Source organism: Ischnura elegans, chromosome 6, assembly GCF_921293095.1.
Source record: "Ischnura elegans chromosome 6, ioIscEleg1.1, whole genome shotgun sequence".
Taxonomy (NCBI): domain Eukaryota; kingdom Metazoa; phylum Arthropoda; class Insecta; order Odonata; family Coenagrionidae; genus Ischnura; species Ischnura elegans.
In genome coordinates, this window is record NC_060251.1 from 40,845,422 (window position 1) to 40,872,734 (window position 27,313).

The 27,313-nt window shown below is 38.2% G+C and overlaps 1 protein-coding gene across 3 annotated transcripts in view; it reads right to left on the reverse strand.

Annotated features, from left to right (window-relative positions):
* Window positions 1-27,313, reverse strand: part of LOC124160537 — a 45,090-nt gene that overhangs the window by 13,398 nt on the left and 4,379 nt on the right. For 2 of the 3 annotated variants that reach the window (XM_046536400.1, XM_046536401.1), the window contains exons 3-4: window positions 16,488-16,585; window positions 1,204-1,616 (exon numbers count right to left, since the gene is read on the reverse strand). In XM_046536400.1, coding sequence (XP_046392356.1) covers window positions 1,204-1,616; window positions 16,488-16,585 — 511 coding nt within the window. Of the gene's footprint in view, window positions 1-1,203; window positions 1,617-3,320; window positions 3,691-16,487; window positions 16,586-27,313 lie in introns of those variants that run through there. The other variant, XM_046536402.1, reaches the window with a different exon arrangement.

A 27,313-nucleotide genomic window follows, 5' to 3' on the forward strand; every position in this document is an offset into this window, starting at 1 on the left:
TGCTTGGGGATATAGGTGGATTGGTGGTATGCTGTCAAGTAGGCGGTTGACCCCAATGCCATTTACTCATTTTGTGATATTTAACCCTTACACTGCCACTGGGCCGATATATTGGCCCTCACTGGTTGAGCGAAAACTGCGAGGAGCCCATTTATTGGCCCAAATTATTTCACTTTTTTTTCGTGATTGTGGCCTTTTCAACGGCTGTAATTTATGTAAACCCCCATATTCTATCTATGGTTATGAGATATAAATATATCGTAAGAATTGGGAAAAAAATCTAGATGTATTAAATAAAATTAAGTAGCTGAAAATTTTTTAAATCTGATATGTTGCTAATTCCGTAAAATAGCCTTGGCAGTCTTAGTGCATCCCACCTGAAATGGGCTGGTGGTAAAGGGGTTAATACCTTATAAAAATAGCATTGGTAAATATCAATTTAATCAATATCACTTCATAAAGACAACACTGGCAGTATTGTTATTTAAATGCCATAAAATAGTATTACCCTTCCTCCCTAAGCAATTTCAATTATCATCTCAGCATCCCATTACATATTCTTCATTGGTACAAATTATTTGACCTAAAGTTAGGGTTCTTGACCACTACTAGTTGATACTTGTTTTTTTGTTGTGATGGGTTGTTCAATTGTTATAAATGCAACATCTGCCAATGTTTCGCTCCTTAATACGAGAATCCTTTAGGCTTAGGGTAAAAATATGGTATGTTATCAGTTGGGTGCCATACTTTTCCTCAAATCCCATGGATGCTCAAATAAAGAGTGAAATTTTGATGAAAAAAGAATTAATAATTAATGGCCAACCATCCATGACTAAAAATGAAATCGCTCATTACAATATATGTAGTATCAGTAATTCAGAGCTCATAAACCCAGATCATCATTAATCCAGACTCACACTTAGCAAAAAATAAGTTTAATTAAGAAATATTTCATACAAGTACTGCAAGTCTTATTAATTAATGGTTCTATTTGTCTGATCAAATTATTTGACTGCCATGCTAAAGCAAGTTACAATTTTTAGCAAAGTCTCTTTATGTTTAAGCACCCAAATAGTCTTAATCTCCTGTTTGAAAATTCAAAAATTTTTTCTAGTTCCATCTGGATCTGGTAACAATTCATCCAGATTATTGAGGCTCTAGTGCCTAATAATTGACGTAATAATTGGAAAAGCATACACTTACTTGAGAATGGATGAACTCTTGTTGAGGAATATGAATGCCTTGTCTCTGCTCTATTCCAACCATCCACTGTTGGTTGCAGGCGTCATTGCACATCCCTTGGTTGACTTGTTGAATATGTATTTGGTTTGGCTTTTGATGGAGAATATGGGGAGGAATGCAAAGGTGTGAAATCTTGTGGTTTTGTTGAACATTGGAAGCTTGTGGTTGCCTTGGCATAGGATTCAGTCTTGTTCTGGTGATTATGTCATTCCTCCCACCCATTGGCATCATGTACTGTTGGCGATTTTGTGCTTGATGATGGTGGTGTTGACCTTGGTGTTGTCTTTGATGTTGGTGGTGAACTGCTCTCGCTCGGCTTGCTTGATCACGCATCGCCTTGCGGATGCGAGCTTCCTTTGGGTTGTAAACATAATCTGTGAAAGAAAATATTTTTAGTAGCAAAAACTTGTGAAATAATACATCAGCAGTTGTTAATAATCTTTAAACAATTTAGGAGTCATCAATTATGTGTTGAACATTAGCAATTTCATAATTAGACAACTTTTTCATTCGTTTCAGAAATTTTTTTGAAAGAATTCCCTTATTGGGGTGAATAATTATGCCTAGAGTTTACTGTTATTAGATCTCCACAAATGAAAGGAATATTCTTGGAAATGATAGTTAATTTGTGGTGTGAAATGGGTCATTCACTAAAATTTTTCAATGTGAAGGTATTTTTAAAAGATGATGCTTGAGCACTTCATTCCTAAAACCATTAGCATACGAATTTCACTAATACTGTGTTGGACTGAAAGTTCTGTATTCTTGGCTACCCTTGTTTCGTGAAATTTTGACTGTACTAAAAACTTTATGACAAGAGCATCCCATTGTTGATAATAGTACTAAATTCTAGGTTTTGTTGGGTCAATAGGGAGGCCACTTTCATTTGTCATTACAATTTTCCTTTCTTCTTCCATTAGGTCCTTTCACAATTCCAGGGCTGTGTCATATTTATCACGGGTGAAACACTTTTTTTTTCTTTATTTTTGTCCTCCTTATTTTAGGCATAATAGGGAAAATTTTTATCAAGTTGTATGCAGTCATTCTTTGCAGAAACAGCCCACAAGTGTAGAGCTCATTTCCCTTACCTAAGCCCATCCCTCTATTCATCACAAACGCTACCTATAAGTGAGAGTTATAATTTTTTTTAAATTTCTTTTTCAGCATAGTTAATTGACGTAGTAAAATAATGCACGTACTCGCTATTCCAAACGGTTGCAACTGTATGATGAGCAAAATATATGAGTCAATTCATAATAATTTTTAAGTTTTGCTGTTGCATTCGTTTTTGAAATAGCAAAAAATCTCAGCTGTGCCTTTCAAAATTTGCTTTGGCATATTGATTCGTAAGAGAACTACGCAAGTGTATCATTATTAATGTTTGCGAGTGCGTGTATTTTTACTTTCACTTTACTTCCATGTATGGTGAAAACGAAATGTTTTTCTGTTATTGACAGGGTTTGAGTGAATTAGAACATGTATATTGAAATTTTTTGCTGCTGAAATTCCATCTCTGAGAACTCATTTACAGTTTTATTTCCGATCATGAGTTTTCCAAACTATCTTGCGAAGTTTGTGTACTAACCATTCCTCAGTCTTGTCTATCATGGAAGAAAAAAAATCACTGTCAACATCCACTTGTTATCTAGTCTATCTTCTTTAACCAATGTTTACGTTCCCTAAAACCCTCGTGAAAAATATTATAATGCACAGAGAATTCCTTAGCCTCCGCTTATTGATCTGGGGTGAGCTTATGTATGACTTCCTAACTTAGCGCGAAACAAATTGGTTCCGCGAAAGAAGAAACAGGTGACAATTAATGCGAAGGTTTCTACGGAGATAATCGCGCAGCGGGAATGGAAATATCAACGCAAGCACGCTCTGGCAAGGAAGATCAAACTTCTGGACGTGCGGACCCTCTCAGTCAAACTTTGCGGGCGGCGGCTCGAGACGAATCCGTGACTCGAACCACACACGAACCGGAGCGCGCCAAATCTAATTCCCCTCACGGCTGTGTCCCGGCCCCGTTAGATTTTCCCTCGCGGGCAGGACAACACGGACAGAAGACAACTCCGTACCTGGGACGAAAGGAACTTGGTTTGCCGGCAGGTAATCCCTCAGGTATGGTCGTGGGTAGACCGGTGGCTGTGGCTGCCAGTAACAGTCGCAGCAGTTCATGATTAGCATGTCTCGGGAGCGACGGCTTGTGGGTATAACTGCGTCTCGCGATTCACGTGCCCCTCGAACCCGCGACCGCTCGCGCGGAGGGACGAACTCGCACCGCCGTTCCCCGCGAGTCCGTGCAGAAGAACGCGGCCGGACGGACGAAGGAAAACAAACAAACTGGCCACGCCGTCGTCTCCTGAACTTTTATCCAGCCGTTCCCGGCTCGCACATCTCCAGGCAAAAGCCCTTGTCGCTCTTGTTATGCTGGGCCCCGTATGAAACCCGTCGATCTCTCTCTCTCCACCCCCACGTCTCCCACTCCCCTCTCCGCTAGGATCCTCCCCACGCCCCCATCATGCCCCCCCACCACCGTGAGGAACTCCCGGCCCCGGAACCCCGCCCCGCGCGAATAAGGTCCCGCGCGCGCCCGTAGTCAGCGGGATCGACGAGGACTGACCGAGTCCCGACGCCTTCCTCCTTGCCATTCAGTCGCCGCTGACACCTCGCCTGTGTCCCCATCCTCCTCCTCTCTGCCGCCCCCGCGACCCCCCCACTGTATGGCCCCGCCCACCGCCGGCCCCCTCCGCCGCCACCGCCGCCTCCGCCACCCACCCGGTCGACTGCGCTGATAGGGAGGTCAGCCCCAAATCAATACACCGACGAGGCGACGACCCAGCCGTGGAGAGGGGACCTCCAACTCCCCACCTCCCCTCTCGAATGTGCTCTCTTATCCTTCCGCCTCCTCCTTCCCGGCATGCATTCCTACTCATCCTCCTCCTCACGGCAGTGCAAACTCCGTCCCGCCTGAGTCCAATGTCACCATAATATTGCGTCCCTCTTCGTGCAGGGAGAAGGTATCTTGAAATTAAATTTGCCGCGTGAATTTAAAAGGTGACGTCACGATCTCGTTGTTTTGGGGAAACGGCGCGTTCCCGACGCGACCCGTTGGTATTTACTCCGCATTATTTCGATTCTCGGTCTGTGCTTATTGTTTACTCTGATTTATTTCAGCTTTACATGGGACAAAATACGCTAGTTTTTGAAGATTTTATTTTCTTCTTAAAAATCGTAGGATTAATTTTGAAATAGTGTCATAATGATGTTTCAGAACATATTCGAGATGGTTCACGGTAAAAATATCATCTCTAATTCAACCTCTGATTCGTATGAGTTATCTTTCTATCGCTGCCAATGGTGGTCCTGTATTGATTACTTTTGAAAAGTCGGTGCAACACAACCGAAAAATCTTTCAAAAAATTTTGCTATACTCTTCAGTAAATTCGAATTCTCTGATTTAAGGTTTAAACATATTTGTTTACATAAATTTTCAATTTCCAATGTCAGTTGAATTGTCGTGATTGCTTGCACGATAAAATACCTGTGCAGGTTACAGTCGGTTTTTACAAATTTTTATTGACAACAGCTAAGTAATCTGGGGAACAAAATTATGAACGGTGTTTAAGTAATTAATAAATGTGTGTGAGGAGTTGTTATCCTTAGTTATACCACTCCCCGTTACATATTTATTTGCGTAAATTTCGAGATGCGCGCAGAAATTCCTTTGGTTTTCATTTTCCCGTGTATTGGCCTCCACCCCTCCAACGGCGTAGACAGTCTTTCGGGGGCTTCGTTCCAGTTCCCGCCGATGCCCTTTTGCACTCGCGAACTCGAGTTTGCCAAGTCGGGCAAGGTGGGAGTCTGCGAAAACTTTCCCCCGGCGCGCGTATCCCCCGACGATTTTTTCCACCCCCGTAAAAATAAAATAAACCGGAAAGAGCGAAATATTTCGCTCGATCGAGGGGTGGTGCGTCTTTGTTTATATTCGTTCGTCGTTTATTTTTTTACCCCGTTCCCGCGCGAAGCCCCGGGAATAACCGTGCTCGTATATGCGCCGAACAGCGCAATAGCCGAATTCACTCCGTGGGGGGGAAGGATATCGACTAGAGCGGGAGATAGTCTCGGCGTCGTGTTTATAATGCTATCGAGCGAGCTTGCAGTTTTAGCTTTTGTAGGATTTGTTTCCGTTACATTTTGAGTTTTTGTTTCGTATCAACCTAAATATTGAAGAGATCATCATTTTCTGATACTAAACCGTGACTTTTTTTGTTGAATATTTTGCGCATTTTAAGATGTGGTCGCATAGTGCTTTCGCTGGTAATGTATATTCGCGTGATATTGCCTCAAGTGGAAGTTAACCCACCAAAGAGACGTGTTGCTGCAGGTGATATGTCTGAAATCATGGAGAAGGGAAAAATCCCGTAAAATGTTGTAAAAATGGGGTTATCATTGATCGCATTATATTTTTGTTTATTTGAGCAGTTTATATATACTTTTTATATATCGCTTACGAAACTTGTAATTGATTTCCCCCCTTCCGTTATGATTGGGGCAGATTTTTTTTTCTTTTGCTCTGCGAATAGTTCGTCGGAGGCGCTGAGATTCTGCCTGCCGCCGCTTGGGGGTGTGGCATGGGTTGCTAAGGTGTACCCAGAGTTATCCACAAGAGGAACATGGAACACATAGTGAGGGGAAGGCAAAAAGTGAAACTTTAAATGGATTCGTGCAACGATGAATTCATTCGTTACTGGTGGATTTTCCAGATTTTTTTATCATTTCTATTGCCATTGAATTTATTTTACGGACCTAGGTTGCGTTGATAAATAGTTTTTTATTTTTTAAATTTACTCTTTAGGTGTAAAAGCAGCCAGCTAAAGGGAGCTTCTACATTAATGTCGTTTGGGACCGTGGACAGCGGGCGATTTGTTCCAAATTTACTTCGAGGTAATATTCACTGAAAGGCGTGATTTAAACTTGCGTTATATCCTTGGTAGGTTTTGCTATAATAAAAAAATATCTATTTGACTTCTGATTCTGATTTGCTCTCACAGTTAGTGCACTTAATTACAGTCATACATCCCCAACAGATAGCAGCAGCGAGGGCGAGTCGAATATGGAATTTGTTTATGAAAAATTATTTTCTAAACTAAAGGGAGACAGTATTTGCTAATAGTTTGCTTATGCTAGCATAAAAAATTGATTTATGTCCTGTGTTACTGGCGTTTCAGTATTGTTCTGTACATGTTCAATTGTTTGCCGAATTTTAAACTCATTTTCAATGCGAGACGTAAGGAGTATCGATTCACATTTTACCGTAACACGTGTTTCGCAGGCGCGCCTCAGGGTGTCACCACAGTAGTAACTGGCAGTGGGTGCCAGGATGTAAGCCGGGAAATGAGGGAAGTGGTGAATATGGGTAAAAATAGAAAGTATTAAACATTCCACGAAAGCTGACGTATTTACATTTATCTTTTGTTTATTAAAATTTTAAAATCCTGTAGTGTAATACATATTTGCTGCTTTATCGCTATGTAAGCAATATTAAATTGACCTCGTCTTCGCGCACGTGGGTCATGGCGAGTTATGTATTTTTCCCCTTTCCATCTTGGACAATTCCCATAATGCCGCTGAAACTATATTTGGCAAAATCTGTGGATGGAGCTGTCATTTTAAGTTAGGAAAATAGACATGGGGTACAATACAATGAGATGGTAAATTAATAAATATTCCAAAAGAGAAGGTCTCACGCCTTAATTTAATTCGTTATGAAAAAATCGAGTTAATATATAAAATATCTGTACTTTAATGTGATTCATCGATTAGGTGCCTGAGAGATTGATTTGTCAGACATTTTTCTGTTTCTTTTTGACCCGCGAGTTTGATCACCGAGAGTTTTCGCACATGTGTGGGAGGGGTAGTTAAGGCACTAGGCGGCTCGAAAAATAAAAAAATACTATGGATGGAAAAAAAATTCAATGAAAGTAGGTCGCGATAGGTGAAAAAGGGACGACATATATCCGCAGTTACGAAAAAATAATGATCGGTACATCTCTACGTTTTTTGTACCATTTTTTCTAACGGTCAGCGTCTCCTCAATATATTTCTGCGTTGCTTGTTTGTAAGTTCGTACTATTTTTTTTCGAAGGAACCCCCCTGCATTTTAATTAAATTTTTTGTGCTCGTCTCTTGTGAGAGTTCTTTTATTACAGTCTAGGCAGAGGAAAATCAATTTGCGAGATCATGTCGTAATTTGCGTTCAGAAGGGAATTTATGCTCTGATTTTTAATACTAGTATTTACGTGTGTTAAGAATATTTATCCAGCGTATTTCTTGTTTAACATATTTGAATTCAGTCTTCAGAAGGGAACAATATATTAGAATTGGTAGGAGTAGGAGATTGAATTAATATACAAAAGAAATTCTATAATGTGAAAATCAATTCTTCTTTTAGTTCTCTATAAGTAGCGTAATTATTCCAGGATTTTATTTTTGACTGTAAATCCGAAAAAGTTATACATTATAGTTTAGTCCATAGGGAGAAAAGTAGGGTATCTGTTTATCGATTTTGAAAATTCATGGATATGCGCTTTTAAAATATTTCCTGTGTAATTTAAAGTTAAGTTTATGGTTTCAGACCATGGAAAAAATTGATTGAAGTAATTTGGCTAGCTGAACGGGACGATATATGCACCAAATTTGGAAACATAAGAACGATCTGTTCTTTATTCTACCTTAATTTTTTCTCGTGGAATTCGTTTGCTATTAATTTATATTTATCCACTTTTCAAATATTTTATGTGTAATTTAAAGATAATTTTTGTTGACTAAGGATGGAAAAATTGACAGAATTTATATGGCCGTCTGAAGGAAATTTGGGACAGTACACGGACCAAATTTGAAAATTTAAGTATCGATCCGTTCTTTAGTCTATCCTATTTTTTTCTTGGAGAATTTATTTTACCATTTTTTTTACTTTTACCCACTTTTGGGCATAGTCATTCGATAGGGCTTCCCCCGCAAGTAATGCTCGCATAGGTCGTGTTGCAGAAAGCGTTTATTTTCTCCATTTGTTTTATCCCGCGACCGGCGGGTAGCGCGCGGAAAGATCGTTTGATCCTGTGAGAGCGCCCGGGTTTCGGGAAAATCGAACGAAAAATTTCCCGCGTCTGCGACCTTGTGGAGTGGCGGAGTTGGGCGGGTGCGGGACGCGGCGTGGGGGCGCAAGGGGTGCGGGAGGGAGAGGAGGAGAAAGGAGCGGAGAGGCACCTGCCACCTATTGCATGGGTGGGGCCAGGTATCGAGCGGGGACTGCACCCCCTTCGCCAGGCTACGCGGACGACCCACAACCTCCCCTCCCTCCCCCCCACCCACGCCACCCGTTCGCACGATGTGCGATTCGCGATATATCGCGATCGATATTGCGACTAGTAAGCCAGGGGGCTGGGTTTGGGCGAACTAACCCTTTTTGCGATGTGATGTATAGAAGGAAAAGTTATGGGGATGTTAAAGAATAACTTTGTAACTTTCGCTCTTAAGTAATCACAAGTTTTTTTCTATCAAAATACTTGGGTTAAAATCAATCGCGATCGATATTTTGACTAGTAAGGCAGGTGGCTGGATTTGGACGAACTAACCCTTTTTGCAATGTGATGTATATAAGGAAAAGTTACGGGGATGATAAAGAATTACTTTTTAACTTTTGCCCCTTACCTGTACGGAGTTTTTTCTAATCAAATTTCCTGGTGATCAAGAATCTTAAAAATCAAGATGTTCATGCTATTACCAGGGTTTGTGGGAGGAGGAAGGTGTTACGATGCAATGAATGATGGGAAAAATAATGTGGATCGGGAGGAATTACTTTATAACTTTTGCCCCTAATCAATATGAAGATCTTTTTATCTAAAATTTTTAGTAAAAATCAAGATGTTCACGCTATTACTAGGGTTTGGGGGAGGAGGCAGATGTTACGATGCAATGAGTTATGAGAAAAATAATGCGGATCTTGAGCTACTTTGTAACTTTTTCCCTTAAGCAATACGAGTTTTTTAAATAAAACTTCTGGGTAAAATTAAAGATTTTCACGCAATTATCATAGTAAGGGAAAGGGGAAGGTGTTGCGATTCAGTGAATTATAGGAAAAATAAAGCGGATCGTGTGGTACTTCGAAACTTTTGCCACTTAGCAAGGCGAAGTTTTTTTATAAAATTTCGTGGGTAAAAACGGAGATGTTCACGCAATTAATAGGGTTTGTTGGAGGAGGATGATGTTGCGATGCGATGAATGATAAAAGAAATAATGCGAATCGTGTGGGAGTACTTTGTTACTTTTACCACTCCTTACTAAGAACTTTTTATTTAACTTTTCAGGTAAAGATTGCGATTACAACCAATGAAAAGGGTTTTTGAAAGGGAAAAGGGTGGATACTAATCCCTTTGTTAAGTGACGAGTGACATAAATAAATAGATGGGATGGCAAAGAATTTGTTTTTAAGTTACTTTGTAAAAAGTATCTTACACCCCGCAATGAAACGAGCTTCAAAAATGTTTGCAGCGTCAATAGAGATTGCCGCGTTATGGGCAGAATTGATCATTTCTGCCCGTACTTAGTTGAAATCATTCAGTTTAATGTTACTATTTGGAAATGAAAATATTAATTAAGTGTTAAGGTAGGTAATCATGGAGTTTATTTTGCATCGTATCTCTCTTGGTTTCATATGGTATCGTAAACGTAATTATTTCATTTGGGATGCGAGGTACAGTGGAACGGTGTTATGATACTTGAGATTAAAAAAAATTATTTTCATTGTTTTTATCGCGTTTCCCTGAAAAGTTTCGGACTATATAACACAATGCAACGCAAATATATCTGTAAATCTCGGGACGATAAGACTAACAAAAGCCCATCTATAGAATAGAAGAAAAATCACGATACGTGCTTCTCGAATTTGAAAGAATCCCTTTAAAAATATTCCGAAAATTTGCTATAGTTTTCATTCTAATTTTTAAAATCTGAGCCTTCAAGTAGCAAATCTTGCACTCAATTACATCGTAAAAGTTTTCGGCGGATGAATACAAAAGTTCTTAGCCATATAAATGGTAGCCAAAATAACAAAGTCATTTATAAGTTTTATAACATTACCTATAAACATGTTATTATCTATATATCCTATCGTGTTGTATTTAAGGAGCACCATCATCTTTTCCCCATATCGTCTCGTCTTCCCCCGCGGGTTTTCAAACACGGGTTGCCACGCACCTCTGCGATGGCGGGTCGAAGGGTACAATGCAGATGTAGGGGAAACAAGTTCATTCAACAGCAGCCAGGGAAACTCAGAGACGTGCCACGCTCCCGATTCACCCCACCGGCACCCCTCAGAAAACCAGTGTGTTTCATTTTCGCGGTAGATCCGTCGAGTCGACAGGCAAAGAATTCGATCGCATTATCCGATAGTCAAGTGTAAAAGTTTCAAAGTTTATTTTTTCAGCTTCTTGAGAAACGAAATGCGAGGTAACACAACTAATATTATGCTTTAATTCTTAGGGGTTTAATTTTTGGGAGTTCAGGAAAACATCTCCAACGAAACATTGTTATTGATTTCATCTTAATTCATGTGAACAAATAAAATACGCTCATGTTGCTTAAAACTTAAAAAAAAACACTTTTGATGGCATCAGTTAAAAGACACTTAAGGTAATAGATTAGTTCCGTAGTTGTATTAGTGGCTCTAATGTGAATGGTCAACTTTTACATTTGTTTTATCATAATATAGGTCACAACCCAGCTTTTAGCCCTGTTGTGATTTAAGACGTGCACTCGTGAACTCCCGATGACTTTTCTACAAGTTCAATTCCCTCAAGTTATTCTAACATTTTCGGTCTTGTTCAATTTTGAAATAAATACGTAGAGATTTATTTTCTTCCAGTTAAATCATCGAATATTCCTATTTGACCATAGTACTTGTATCTTTCGATATGTAAGTTACGAAGTTTACATTTAATTAGTAAGATTTCGGAGAGTATGCTTATGCCGTACCACTCTTTCGATAACTGGTATACGGAGAGAATATTCGCATTGTAATTTTCAGCGATACTTTTGAAATTTCCTCCAGTAAATCGATGCGTATCTCGGCATCTTAAATCGTATCTGTTCAAGAAGCGTGAGGCGTACAATTTAACTCTCATCACTCCAGATGCATCGCGTGACTCATATCGTCGCTATTCGTATTGCCGTATAAAAGGGTACTTGTTGAGCGTATTGTGTGCTATGACTCTCGAGATGTATCGCGCATCGGCGCTGCGTGAAGTCGGCCCGTAACCCTCTTCCCCCGGCCGCTACACGCCTCCTTGCCCGTCCCCTCTCCCACACGGAGGATCTTCCCGCTGACGACATTCGCAGACCGAGCGCTCGGTTCAGCGGGGAGTTGGAGGCTGATCGATCAGCAAGACCTCTCGATCCATACAGCCATTCAGTCTCGACCGAACGGTTCACTTCGTTCTGGACTCCTCCGCGATTTCGGCGTGCGTCCCGCGCCGATACTAGCCGTCTACGGAGGAAGTGCGTTGTCTCGGGGGATTCCCCAAAAGTAGGGTAATGGGAGGGATTACGATGGTTTTTGCATATAGCATATACAGCATTGTCACAGACTATTCTGCACATAGGTGGATTCAGGCGAGGGATTTGGCGGATGTGATTCGCCAAATTGATTTAAAGAAACCTAATTTTATAAAAACTTCAGTTTAAATTATGCAACTACTAAGGGATTATGATGATTTTTGCAGACAGAAATTACAGAATTGTCACTGATTATTCTGTACACAGGTGAATCCAGGGGTCTCGCGGTTGATTCCCGAAATTGATTTAAAGAAACCCAATAAAAAAATAAATCGATTCAAAATATGCAACTAGTAAGGGAATTTCAAAGCTCAGAACACGTCGTTTTTTAGAGGAATATTTTTCCAAACCTTGGTTAACTCTTAGTAAAATTATATGATGGTAGTAGGGTGTGTGTTTCTTTTTTCATGCGACAATGATTAAAAAAATGGAGCATTTTTAAATAACTTTGATCTAAAACATTCTATTACGAAGAGAATCTCAAGTGTCAGAACACCGTTCATGTGTCATGGACCCCCCGTTTTACTTGGGAGGAATTTCATACCCTTCTTACCCTCTTGTGGACCCCCCTTCAGACTCTTCTAAATACGCCTATGACCCTATAGAGTCTGCGAAACTGTCGTTTATCTAAGGAGATGTACGCGGATTGATACTTGCAGGCGTACCAAAAACACAACGAAGAAAAATAACACCAAAGCAACGTCTCGGGAATCTTCGAGTGAAAAATTAATTGATGAATTTTATATCTTGGTATGGGTCTTGGATGTCGATGAGTGACCGAGGCATTACTCATAGGTACCACTGTTTGTATTCTGGCGTTGGCGAAAATTTTAAATTCTTTTGCCATTTACTATAGTATCTGAGCAAATGAATTTAAGAATCAGAATTTCTATTTTTAAGGAAATTAAAAGGCATGAGGAATTCAGCGAATCATTGACAACTTGCATGAAATTGCATCCTGATACAGTAGCGCAGTGAGGAGGAGTTTTGGGGATTAAACCCCCCCCCCCCCCCCAGAGCTCAGAGAAATTTTTAAGTTTAATCCATTTTACTTAATTGGATTGATATTACTAATAGAATAGTGTTAGTATTAATCAAATATCCCTCAGAAAGCCGTAAAACTCAACATTTTGAACCGTTTATCTTAAAATTCCACAATTTATTAATCCCGCACCTACCGCTTATCCTGGTGGGTTTTCCATACCCCCACACACACCGGTATTAGTTGCACCTAAACCCCCCCCCAGCCTTAATTCCTAGCTGCGCACCTGTCCTGATATACCTACGGTCGTAAATAATTTTAAGCGTTTTTACCCTTTCTGACATTAATACAGACACTTCGGTATGTTGCTACTCTTCCATTTCCGCTATCATCCGATTTTTGGATCCTGCCTCTCTTAAAAATTTCTCTTTCAGTCTGAATCTTCGATTTGATTTCGGCTACTCTGTGGTGAGAAGGAAGAGCACATTTTTGAAAGCATCAGACATATTTATATTTTGAAATAAAGTTGATTCAGCTACCGTCTCTTCTGTCGGTCTAAAAATTCCCTAGATCCTTCGAACTCATGCGCGTTGTCACTACGGAAAAGTTCGACCCTCGTAGTCTCCCTCATGTTTTTCGTTGAAGCATATTATTTTTATGTATTTTTTTCGTCTTCGGTAACAGTGCGGAAATATTCGGACACCCCCCCGGTATATTATTTTTTCGTCTTCGACGTGGTTTCCTAAGGATTCACATCCTCAACGGCAGAGGAGAAAGTTTTGGACGAAAAAGTGGCGGGGAATGCCTAACTTATTTTTTTTCCATTCCCCTTCTGTGACTGCAGACGAAAAAGAAAATATTGGAGACCTTGACTTTGAGTTTTTTTTTGTTCTCAAGTATTGGAAGTTATTTTCTCTCTCAATTTTTATAGTTTTGTGTTGCTATTTTCGGTCTGAATTTTTCTGAAATATTCTAGTTTCCCTAATTGAGGGATATGGTGAGATATAATTCGTATTTCTAGCTTTTCTATTCAATATTAGAGCCAATCAATAAATTCGAAATAATTTAAGATATGTTTTGGAGTGACATCTTGAAATTATTTATTTAACATATATTTTCCGTATATTCCTAATTCCTTACTGTTTATTTTGTAAATATAAACCAAAATATTTTAGTTCTGGAATTTTTTTCTAAACATCTACTTGAATGTGATTAGTCTTCGCAAAATTTTGGAATTTCTTCCCGAATAACAGAAAAAGAGTAATGAACGCACAAAAAGTGAAGGTTTAAGTTTTCACGACAATTTTTGGGATGAAATAGCTGACATTTTTCGGGATTGATGTCACTGGAAAATGATACAGATTAGAGTTTTTCGCTACGGTATGATTCCACGCTTTAAATCTTAAAAAATGGTAAACTCTCAACAGTTTTTATTTGTGATTTACTAAATTATTTTCAACGATTACAAAATATTTGAGAGGGATGGAATTTTTTGTCGACTATACTAGTAGCCAGTAGTTCATGAGGGAAAATAATTTGGCATCTCTCGAGATTTATTAATGATCAAAAACTTGCGAAAGATAACATCGATGTTAACAATATTAACTTTTCAATCCTTAATGTTACACAGGTGTTCAATAGATTTGTAGCATCGAAATGATTGCCTTACATTGAAATAATTCTGTTTTACTTCATCAGATCTGAAAATACTTGCTGTCTCTAATTAACTTTATTTTTAACATGCAAGAGTTTGAATGAAATCGGGACAATTTGTGCAATATTTTTGGCTATATACAGCTGATAACAGAGTCATCGGTGATACTTGATTTCGTTTGTGGCGCACCTACAAGAGTTTGATGTGGATGCCACGTGACCTGTCTTCCGTTTTGCCGCCAAAATTTTCAAACATGCGTATCGGCTCGTGTTTGGCTGCGCGGTCGACTGGAGGACCAATGGGATAATTTCCCGGCGGTCTTTCGCCGAGCCCGCTTTTATTGAGCGAAGACCGGAGGAAATGTGATGCAGGATGATCCGGCGAAGTGAGTGCTAACATGAAGGCTCCTCTCCGCAGAAGTTCGCCTTGGGAAACCTGAAAACTCCCTACGCTGTTCTTCCTATCGTTTTAGCTATTTTACTGCACTTTTATTGGTTGTAGTTTTAGATACCGACTTATAACATTCTCTTTCATTTCAAGAAAGTCAGATATTGGTGGTGTGCACAAAAGTTGTACACAAAACTTCAAAGATGATTTTTTATAGGTGTTGCATAGTATGAGTTTGAGTTGTCCGTGGTGACTCTGGTGGAAAACAGTTCTGACAGCACGGAACATAGCATATTGAATCTCACTCCATAACAGGGTTACAAAGTTTTGCGGAATATTCGTCAGTCCTCCTCGTCAGCTCAGTCCGAAAGTCAAGGATCGATACATTGCGTATCTTTAAGTATGTTAGTCGCTCCCCCGTCAAATATGAACTATTGCTGTTTAAGGTGTATTGCTATGAAACAAGTGTTGTTAAACAATCAGAAAATGGCTAGATGGCAAAATTTCACCGTGTCCCGAGAAAGTGATTTAATTAATGGATTCATCATATTGATGATGAAATTTATTACCGCATTTATCCTCGGTAACCGCCCACTTGAAAATCTAAGGTCAAGATAATTCATCGGGACCAATACTCAATTTCAGGGGCGTACCCAGGATCAAAACAAGGGGGGGGGGGAGCACGCCGTGGTCGTTCCAGTTGTAAATTTTAGCACAGAAAATGTTAGTGAAACCAAAATTGTGACAGCGCTTCGTTAGTTTATAAAATTATTACTTGAAAATTAAAATTATATTTATTTTAGTTCCATGTAACTTTCGTTTTGAGCTTAATTTATTTTCGCTTTTAGGGGGGGCAGCTGCCCCCTCCTGGCCCCCGCTGGGTATACTCATGCTCAATTTCTTTGCTGTAATAGAAGGGAATATAAGTGATGCGAAGCGCTCATAGCATTTGGATGGAATCAGGGAGTTCAGAAATTCAATGTCTAGCCGCTGATATATAAATAAATGACTGAAAAATGAATGCTTAGCTCTTTTCTTTTATTTTTAATACCTAATAGCACTCGGAAATTTGGTGAAAAACGGTTAAGGAGACCATTGAAGAGTGAAGGCCATTAATCTGTAGTTTTAATTAATTTGTCTAGAATAAAATATATTTGTCGGGCCATTCTATTATAATATTACCCTGCACAGAAGCAGGAGAACTTTTTCTTGGAGCCCCTCTATATTTCAAGGTCCGACAGAAACGGCAAACGGCAACGGAAAATTAGAGCGATAATTTGTCCAACGGATAGGTATTGGAATTCGTTTTCCCCGAGCAATAATGGACTTGAATAAATGCTAGGTCGAAGTCAGATAGTCAAATCACTCGCAACCCAACTTATTTTTTGAAACTCTCTTACGGTTTGCGGTTGGTGTCCTAATCTAGCGCACGCCTGTTGCGGGGTAATACGTAAATGTTTGTGAATGAGTCCATCTAGGAGCCATATGTTAGTCGTTTCCCTTAACTTTCCTCTTTTTAAGATTTTTTATGACACTATTGCCATCTCTGTATCTTGAGATGAATAACAAAATTGATACTGTTTCAGGAAGGAAGGAGATTTTTCTAACCTGGATATTTCCTCTTGTGCTCAGCATCTACTTGGCGGGCCAGCGAAAAGTATTTGTCCTTAACTTCCTTCACCATGCTCTTCCACATTCCTCCCAATCTAAAATTCAGAGAAATAATCATGAACAACAGAAAATGACAATGCAATAGAACATTAGGCATGGATTCAATATTATGATAAACCGTTAACCAATTTTCTTCCCATGAGAATTATCGGAGTTAATCATGCATATATGCTTTTTAACTTTTGCCTCGCTTTGCTGTATTTAAAAACATTATTTTCAATAATAATTATTTTACACCTTGCGTCGTCACATGAAATTATCTTAGTTTTCCTCGAAATATTTTATCCAATCCTGTATTTTAAAAGATAAATGATTTTTTGATGCCATCAAATTGGTCAAAAATGTAATTAAACAAAATTTTCATCGGCTGATGTTAACGCTCAAAGTAAGATATTTTCTTTGACCGAAGGAATACAAATTCACTATACACACATTCACTTACAAAATATTTTTGCATACACAATTTCAATTTTGCTATCGGAAATACAAAATATGACGGATTGTTACGCGTAGATTGCTTGTAGTGATTATTTATCCATGCGTGCATCAAAATGTTTGTGATTGTTAATTTTGTGTGTGGAATATTATGCCATGGAGTATTTTAAGAATGCCTTATCTGTGGTCATGTCTAGGCATGTCACAGCAATGGCGCAGCGAGGGGGGCTTTTGGGGGATAACCCCCCCCCCCCCCAGAGTTCAGTGAAATTTTTTAGTTTAATCCATTTTACTTATTTGGACCAGTATTACTTATAGAATAGTGCTAGAACTTATCACAGATCCCTTAAAAAGCCGTAAAATTCGCCATTTTGAACCATTATACTTCAAATTTTTTGGAGGAGGGCACCCTCAACTCCTGCTTACCCTGGTGGGTAGGCAAACCCCCCACTCCCGTAAGTATTAGTTGCGCCTAAAAACCCCCCTGGCCTTAATTCCTAGCTGCGCCCCTGTGTTACAGGATATGTAATGCATTGATGGCGACTGATTATAAAAGATTCATATTAAAATCTCCCTACATTATCAGGGCTGGGAAACATCTCGTTATGTCATCTGCATTTAAAATATTTCGAGGCTCAGTTTTTACGCTTGGCTTGGATTTTTCAGCTTAATGACACTCGCTACTTTTAGATCATCATTCAAAAACCCTGAATATATAATTGTATGGGTTCATTCATACGTATTCCTTGAAAATATTTGGTATGCTTTTTTTCCTCAAGGTTTTATATGGAAGTAAATTTTTGTTCGAGGGAGATGAAAATATGTAAAACGAGAATCAAAAATAAATAAAGGCGAAGCCTTATTGTAAATGGTGGTTCACCCTATCGTCTCATGCACAGCGTATCTACGAAAAAATTTTTTTCGTAGCATTCGGGTAATCGTCACACATGAGAATTTCGAATAATTGGATCGGAATATGAGTAGAATGAAACAAAATAAAGGCGAGGCAGGAATTCCAAAATTTATAAATTTATTTTTTATATGTTTCATGAATTTTTCACTGCCGAAATCATTTTGGACGCTTATGGTTAAAGAGCTTTACTGAAGGTGAATGTATTGATTTTTTGTGATGCCCGATTAAAATTATTTAATCTCGCAATGAAAATATTTCAGGGTGAAGACTTCATCAAACTTTGAGATGATAATCTATAAATACTTGAAATAACGGGTATCAGTACGTAACCTCAGGTAAACTCTCATATACGATGGGAATTATCATATTTTTTGTTTATTGTTATAAATGATTCCACCCCCCAAACAGGAAAATATATTATTTTGTGACGACTCGTTGAATGATTACTTTGAATGATCAAATATTAAGAATGGACGATCTGGCGCAATGAAGAAACATTTTCTACTTTCCCAGTGTGTCATACAACTAAATTATTAACTAAGTTATCCCATTGAAGATACCGTCTATTTTCTCCAGAAATGTTACCCAGTATGAAAACCTAATAGCACTCGCAAAAATATAGATACAGTGGCCCTGTCTATAACAGGGTACTTTTATACAACACCCGCTTTATGACTTATTTCAGCTCAGAGACAGTGGTATAAAACTAAAATATTTAATTCAAACGAGAAAGAAAGAAAGCCCAGCAGCAAAAATATAGAGAACATTGAAAAAATAATCCAAGATATTAAAAAAAATATTAATGCAGGACAAGTTTGCATCGATATTCTCCTTGTGTTTTTCGTAATTGTTTTTCGCCATTTTGTAAACATTAGAACTAGAATTTACACATAATAGAATGATAAAGCAACATCAGAATATGAATTGTATTTATCTTTTTTAATGACCACTTCTTTCATATGTATAGAAATACATGTTAGTTATTACCTGACCATATATCTACGGGTAGAAAATCTGGAAAGAGTTTACCGGCCCATAAAATATGGTCGTTCCCTCCAACCCAAAATCGCAATTAGTAAAATAAATTAGGTTGACAATGGAAGATAAGTTTCGACAAGAAATATATCTTTCTTATGCAGCCACTCTCTCTTAAGCTTAAACCAAGGACCTTATTCAGAATGTTACTCGAATCTTGATCTGGACTCAAACTCGACTCGGTTTCCAAGCTAATCTTGAGAGACCTCACTCGAGTCCCAACTCAAATTGAGTCTCCAATTTCAAAGATGTCCGCTGCCATCGCATCACGTTTTAAACTGAAATAACTCTCGCACAAATACTTCCACGTGTGATACTATAATACATTAGTTCTAGTTTTTGATGAGCAAGAAAATATGAATGAAAATTGCTTAGATAAATGCATTATTTTGTCTATTTTATAACAGTCAATGCGGCTCAAGTCAGAGTAAAAGTTTTCTAAAATACGAACTCCAACTCTAACTCAACTTGAGTTTTAGATCTGAACAATCATGGTCGAGCGAGGACTCAAAATTGAGTCAGATTCTGGAATACGGGCCTAAGAATATGGGAAAGTTGACGCCAATTTTCACTAGTTGGTGACGTGTTTGGAGTTGGGGTTTATATTTTCGTCCAGAGGGAACTTTTCGTGGAGGGAAGGAATCGCTCACTGGAGGGTAAACAAAAACGAACCACATAAGGCCGATGCGATGAGCTGCTTGGAGTGGCTGAGAGGCGATGAACAGCTTGGCTTGAGCTCCAGACCTCATCAACTTATCTGCGAAAACTCGGCGATGGATCGGAAAACGAAAATTCTCTATTCTCTAATTCTCTATTCTCTAGACCTTTAACCTCTATTACGACAAAAAAATAATCAAGCATTGGTTAACCATTTCGTTAACTCTTTGATAAATACGTATGAGCAACTGACAGTATATCAACTGACTTTGCAATTGACAGTATATCAACCGGTAGAAAACCTCTAAAATCTACGAAATGACGAAAGTTATGAAAGACGATGTATAAGATGAGAAAAATCTCCTTATGCAGCTATTCTCTCGTTCATGTACTAGTTCAGGGAGAAATTTTTATGGAAGGGAAGGGTAAAAGAAGGGTAGAAGGGTAAAAAACAACAAACCAGACCAATGCGAGAGGGAGGGCATGGTTGATGGCTGATTCCTACGAAGGCAATTGAAACGTTGAGTTTTTTTCATATTTTTATTTTGGCTGAAAGTTTTTGAAAATTGAAAATTTTATGCTAAAAATGAAAGAGGTTACGGGAAAGTAATAAAAGAATAAGATATTGAAATAAATACTTGCAATTTTTTCGATTATAAAATTGATTACGACCTAGATTTCAACGTTACTACATCATATTCAAGGTGGCAACCTTGAAATATGGAAACACAGGTTAACAAAGCTTGGAAAATAACATTGAAACCAAGGTCGTAGTAAATATTAAAATCGTGGACAATTAGTGTGTTTATTTCAATATGGAAAAATTCCACTCCATTACGCTTGAATCTCCTGATTTTAAACGAAGAGGATATATATTCCGAAACAGCACAAGTTCGTTTTACATTCTGGGTTTCTGAATGACGAGCTGTATTTCTGACGAATTCTCATGGGATCGATGAACCCATGGGCGAGATTTGGTTTTTTTTCTTACACGTAGCGAGCGATCCTGTACGTCCCAACTGCGGAGAAGAGGGTACGTGTGGCTAGGGGTTCCGTCCCGGGAAGGGTCTGGCCGAGGGGGCTAGGGGGGTGGGGGAGGAGGCTGGGAAGCGTAAGTAACTTAGGAGCAAAACCGGTCGAAATTGAGGAGGGGCGGTCGGCCGAATGGGGGGCGGCAATCCCCCTCCCTTATTCCGCGACGATCCTGCACGGGCGACGCAAACGCGAGGCAACTTAAATTTAGTCGACGCAAGGCGAGGAGTCGTTGCAACCTTAGACGAAGGACATAGAAGAACGATTTTTAACCTCTGATTACGCTGCCAAGATTGAAATGAAGTATACCCAGATTAATATTTGGAAAAATTTCGCCTCGTTATTTAGAGAGCTGTTTCAGCCCTAATCTCGTTGAATTCTGGGGCAAATTAGTAAATTAACTAAAATTTCCTGAAAATTGTCCACATATTCTAAAATTTATCTCTTAATCTGTACTAACTTGTACTTAACTTTACTTGTCTCCCTTTAAGGGTATTTTAACGAAATATTTTGAAGAGTCACTGTACATTGTATTGAAACCGGTCAAGGAGTAAAATTAAACTATTTTTGGAAAATTTCCAGTACCTTTAAACTTTTATTATCATATAATAATGTTCCGCAAAAAGTTTTTGATTTACCGACTAACAATAAGATTTCATCGATTTTCAAGTCATTATCAATATCTGTGAAAGTAAAGGCGAGGAAAATAGGGAAGTGCGATGTTTGCGATGTTTTTGCGATATTATGTACAGTTCTGAAACCAGCCACTTAATTGCAAATTTTCATAGCTACCGAAACCATCCCTTCAACTTCCCCCCGCGGAAGAGATATAATAGGTAATGCAATATCTATTAATTGATAAGTAATCGTAGCAAGAACAAATGTAGTCCGAAAGTTAAACAACGAAAGCGTTGATCCAAAATTCCTACTTGAGTGAACTTGAGCCGTTTGAAACATCTTGGCTTCTTATATTTAAATACTTTATTATAATTTTAAAAAATTTTCCCGTTTCCATTATGATATATATAAAAAATCCGGGTTTCAATTTTTTCCTCAGACTTTGATTACTGCGCAGTCACCTTGAGTGCTCTCTTTATATCTACATGAAATTTAAGAAGAGAATACTCAAGTCAACCATCAAACCTCATATTCTGTCGTTGACGGAGATACAGTCACTCTGAGAAAGTACCCGAATAATTGGAAAGAAGAGATTATATCTAATTTTTAATGGCACTCGTTGCGCTTTAATAAATATTTTAATTTTTCTCTTCACTTATGTTAACTTGTAGTTGACTTTAATTGTTTGCCCTCCAAGGTATTTGCACGAAATGCTTTGAGAAGTGACATTAATATAATAAAAAAATGTATAGAAATCGTTCATGAAGCATAATTAAAGTATTTTTAAAAAGTTTTAGGCAACGTTTTTATTCTCACGTAGTAATGTTTAGCAGAAAGTTTTTGATTTACCGACTTAGATTTAAACTATTTTCAGGTCATTATCAAAATCTGTAAAGTAAAGTTGTAGATACCTCAGAGGAAAAGAGGAAGTGCGAATTTTGGCAACTGCTTTTACCGTGAGGATAAAAATCAAATAAAGCCTGAAAAATATTAAAATCTATATTTATCATATTTATTAATCAATCAAGTTTTTAACTCTTGTAAGTCATTCACGGGTTCTAAAAAATTAAGTGTGTAACGGTAGCCTAAGTTGCTAAATTTAAAAATTTCGTTATAATAATTACCAAGTGTAATTATTTACAAATGTCGTAATGTGGTTTCATGGACTCTGAGAATTTTTTTATGATTGAAACTTTGTAGATTCCACGCAGCATCATTTGTTTGGCATCAACCGGTTTCAACACTCACGTATCATTCTCAAGAGGAAATACTTCTAATACAAAGTTTGAATATATATTTATTTAGCTATGTATTGGAGGTTTCTCAAAGTTGACTCGCAAAATATTGAAGATAAATGCGTTATCAACCCAGATCAAGTAACCCCTAAAACTATGATCTTCCCGTGTCTGTGCGTAGCCGTTCATTGGCTGATACCCACTCAATTAGCTGCGGTGGTTTTTTTTACATGCTGTAATTTCGATTGAATTCTATTTTTAATAAAATGTTACACTTAAAAAAAGCAAAAAATTAGGACGCAAATAGGTAGGAAACTATGAATTCTAAAAAAGAATACGCCAATTTTTGGCATATTTGAAACCATCCGCTATCTCTGCACATCTTTAAATCTACCGAAGCCACCCATTCAAACTCCCCCGAGGAATAAATATGACAGGTAATGCAATATATATTCATTGATAAGAAATCGCAGCAAGAACAAAGGTAGTCCTGAAGTTATACAGCGTACGTGTTATTACCAAAATCCTACCGCGTGAACTTCAGCCGTTTTAGATATCATGGCTTCTAGTATTAAAAGTATATGTATAATTCAACCATTTTTCCCGTTTCCATTATAATATTAATAGATTTAGGATTTAAATTCTGTCTTCAGATTTTGGTTTCTTCGCAGCCAACTTTAGCGCATTCTTCAAGTTTACTATGAGGTTGCAATCATCACACCTCATATTCTGTCGTCGACGGATATATAGTAACTCTGTAAAAGTACCTGAGCATGCTAAAAGTTTAATTTTTATCTAATGTTTACGCTCGTTACGTTTTCAAAAATGTATTTTTTTTAGAATGGCCACCATTAGGAGACAGCAAATGAGGGAAAGCAAGGGCATTTGTGCCTGGAATTCCGTGGAAGGCCAGGGGAAATAGCAAAAAATCCAAGGATTTGTAACAATATGAATCAATGTTACTTCGCTTGTTTGCTCTATAATTATAGCGTTTTTCAAGAAAATTTTAGGAGATGGAAAGCGTGACGCTACCAAAGCTATCCTTTGAAGAACCACTTCCTATCGCAACATTAATTTAGGGTAAATAGGTGATATTAACTCTTTTCTGGAATAAGTTTTCCTCAACAAGAATACTTTGACGCTTTAAAACTCCGGCCTAAAATAACAACAACCCAGGTATGGACCCTAAATAAACAGATTCTGAAGAAGTTAATAACATTTGAAAATAACATTAAATATCGAGAAGGATACATGCGCCAACATTTAAAAAGGGGTTAGGAGAATTCTGAAAACATAAGAGCTCAGGAACCTGTACAGAAGATCAGATATTATGACCGTGATAAGGCATAGGAGAATTAGATGGCTGGGTCCTGTAATAAGAAGGAACGATGATGCATTGATAAGAAGAAATTGGAGAGGTCAACCAGAAGGAAGGCGACCCCGGAACTCTCATACTGAAGATCTTCACCCAGTGACTCAATCCGAAGTTAATTTTGAATGTGTGAGGATAGAGCTCACCCCGGGCTAATTTGGAGGCATGTGGATATCACACATTTGCGATAGGGGTAACAGTTCCTTTCCCTAGGCCACTTTCCTTCGAGGATTTTTTAAATCTGAAAGTGTCCATAGGCTTTACCCGAGATTCAAACCCAAAAACCCTAAGTCGAGCGCACGATCCACTAGACCACTACACTTCCTGAAGATCGATTTCCGCTTCATCTATCAAATTCCCCGGGATCCGCCACTATTAATCCAGCTATTGCTTTGAAATGTGACGACCGACGGGACGCGTAATTTTATTTCCTACTTATTTAGGAGGCTCTGGATCTCTATTCTCTTTTTTGTTCTAATATACCCATCAATATTCTTCTTCTTATTTTCCAGCTGTTATCTATGGACATGCATTATATTTATGGTTAACTTTATGTAGGGTTTAGATTGACTGAATATCGAGGACTTACAGGCCACCCACATTTCATGCATGCGTTTTGGGTCTCAGGCCCTGGGATTCGCAGGGGTATTCCTAGCTCGATCTAACGAGTGTCTGTCCGTCTCCATACCCGATTTTCTGGTATCAATGTCTTGGTCGATAGAAGCTAAAGAATGAATGGACTAGAGTATACCGTGCAGTATTTTTTCATCTAAAATAAACTTATTCTCGTATTATGTAGGTAAAATTCCTTCCTCTCGTAAGAAAAAGGGTTTTTAATCTGGTATAACGGTCATGTGATACCTTGTATCATCATTGGTTGATAGCTTGCAGAGGTTAAAATCCAACATGTGTAGTAAAATTAGCACTTTTTCTTTTATCACTCTGAATATCTACACTCACATTCTCTATCAGTCCAAGGAGAATACCTTCGCTGTTTGTTATCTTCCACACCATTCACCTACAGATTAGATTCGAACCCGTACTTACTATCCTGAACTGTGACCATATGCCTCCTAGAAATCTTTATTACTGCTTGCGGGCTATTTAATTGTGTTTTCTTGTATATTAGGTGGGAATAGCTGAGACGTAATCTTACAAATTATACCTTTATTCATTTCACTATGCTCTAGCTTGCTATCTATTACTTTATTTTCATAAAATAATGAACTACAAGTTATAAAACGTAATTTGGAAAATTACGAGAAGCCAATTTTACTCTCGTAAGCCTCTCTTCATAAATGACAATGAATGAGCGAGTTAGTTTTGCTTCGGATTTTTGATTTTGTAGCTCATGTGTTAGCTGAGAAATGAGTATTAATTCTTTCTCCGCAGTAATCATCCACTGGAAAAAAAACTATTTACTAATTGTTATAGAACAGACAATCGAACTGTATTATCCTCCTTTATTTCCAAGGCTTTTTATTAATTAATTTGTTCCCATGAATATCGATTTTTGTCTCTCGAATCTATCGAATTCAGATCCCTTGGACCCAATATTTCAACTGATTGCAGTTTGCTGAATATTAATATGGACAGCAAGAATTCAAGAGAAATTAAAAAAACAATAAAGGGGATGAAATAGAAAATAATTTTTTTGCACAACTTCCAACAGAAGATAAACCACAATGAAAAAATGTATTTATGCGTTAAAACTATTGAAAACTGTTAACCAAAACTGTTAACAAGCCATGAGAAGTTTCAATGAGTTAACTTTACAATTAAAATATTGAGAATTCGGATTCGAGAAACTAGATGAACATGAATGGTGGTGAATAATTGTCTGTTGGAACTGATTAAAACATCTACCGGAGAGGTAGCCTAATTACCTGTTCAATGAAAGAGATAATTTAAAAGCTTCACTTTAATTGCAATCAACTTTTCATCTCCTCCAGCAACATTCCCAACCTTTCATAGCTTTACACACGTGATAAGCGAACAGGTTATTGTAATTATATATTCAAAATTCGCGTTTTTGTAAATTACGGAGCATGCGAACCGAAGGGGGAACAAATAAAAATAGAGGCGCGTAAAATCTTTGCCACTAAATATTATATTAGTTTTTAGTGGTCATTAAATCAGGTTTTAAAATTTGAAGAAAACTTATGAGCCAATGAATGGAATTAGGAAATTAAATAAGGATGTCCGTTACTGAGATTAATTGTCGTTTGGAAAGACTAGTCGCGCGATATATATCAGCCGAGCGCCATTCACCAGTTACCAAACACCGAACGCCGAAAGAGCATACACAGTAGTTAATACGGTCCTAAGAACCAAAAAAGAAAGATGAAACATTATCCTGGAGTAACTCCTCCTTGAGTATCCTTGAGTAAATCGGTGGGTACAAAAACCTTGAAGCATGATTTCATATTTATCGAAAGCAAGTGTCTCTGCGAAACGCAAAATATGAAATTTGGCCCCTGCTCTTCCATCATATAAATTCGAATCGATTTCTTTAAAGTCTCACTTAGAGAGCGTTTACCAGGTAGCCCACGGTGAAATTTAGGAATAAAGCACTGATATGAGTCATACTTGTAGGTGAAATCTGTGAAAAAGATGCCCTAAGTTAATGCGGACAGTGAAACCTTGTGCAAGCCTTCGGCGAGGATCATGTTGAAGTCGCTGAAGTTACTATCCGTTCAGTGAAAAGCCCTTAGTAAGCCACTAATTTAGCATAATGTCTAATGCTATTGGATTCTGCCAAATATTAGTACTGAAAAGGAGTAGCTTCTAATGAAATTAAATCTCAAAAAGCGTTAACGAAACGAGAGTATGAGCTGTCTTTGCCTTAATGGCATCAGTGTTAATTTAGAAATGTTTGAGAGTAAGTAAAAATTTAGACTCTAATAAAGGAAAATTTAAAATTCTATTCGTTAAAACAGTAGAAAAAGAGACTAATTTTCGAAATATAAAGTAGATAATAGATAAAAAATATTCGAGGCATGGTGCAACCGCAACCTGAGTCGTGGAGAGGGAAAATTTGAAAAAATCTACAAATGTGAGCTAAGGTGGCGTAGGGGGAGTTAAGACATCAAATTTTGCGCAGCATTCAAAATCTGTGTGGAGTCACTAGGATCGAAGGTGAAAAATATTATTGGTAATTGCGGATCGGGTTGGTATGGTGGCTAGAGTTTTGGATCTACTCCGTGGACTAGGGTTCAAATCCCGGCTGTGGCAGAGAATTTTCAGAGACTACCCGATCCCTGCTTGAATGTTGTGAGGAAGACAATTCAAGCTCAGCACTCCGCCCGTCGGATGGGACGTTAAGCCGTGGTCCCCATGGCGGCTGTCATCAAGATTAGGCTAATGCCTAATGAAATGGTGCAAATGACTTCAGTTGTCGGTTGCCTCCCCCAAATACTATACCAATATTGCTAATCGAAAAGTACTTATTCTAAAGTGAGCTAAA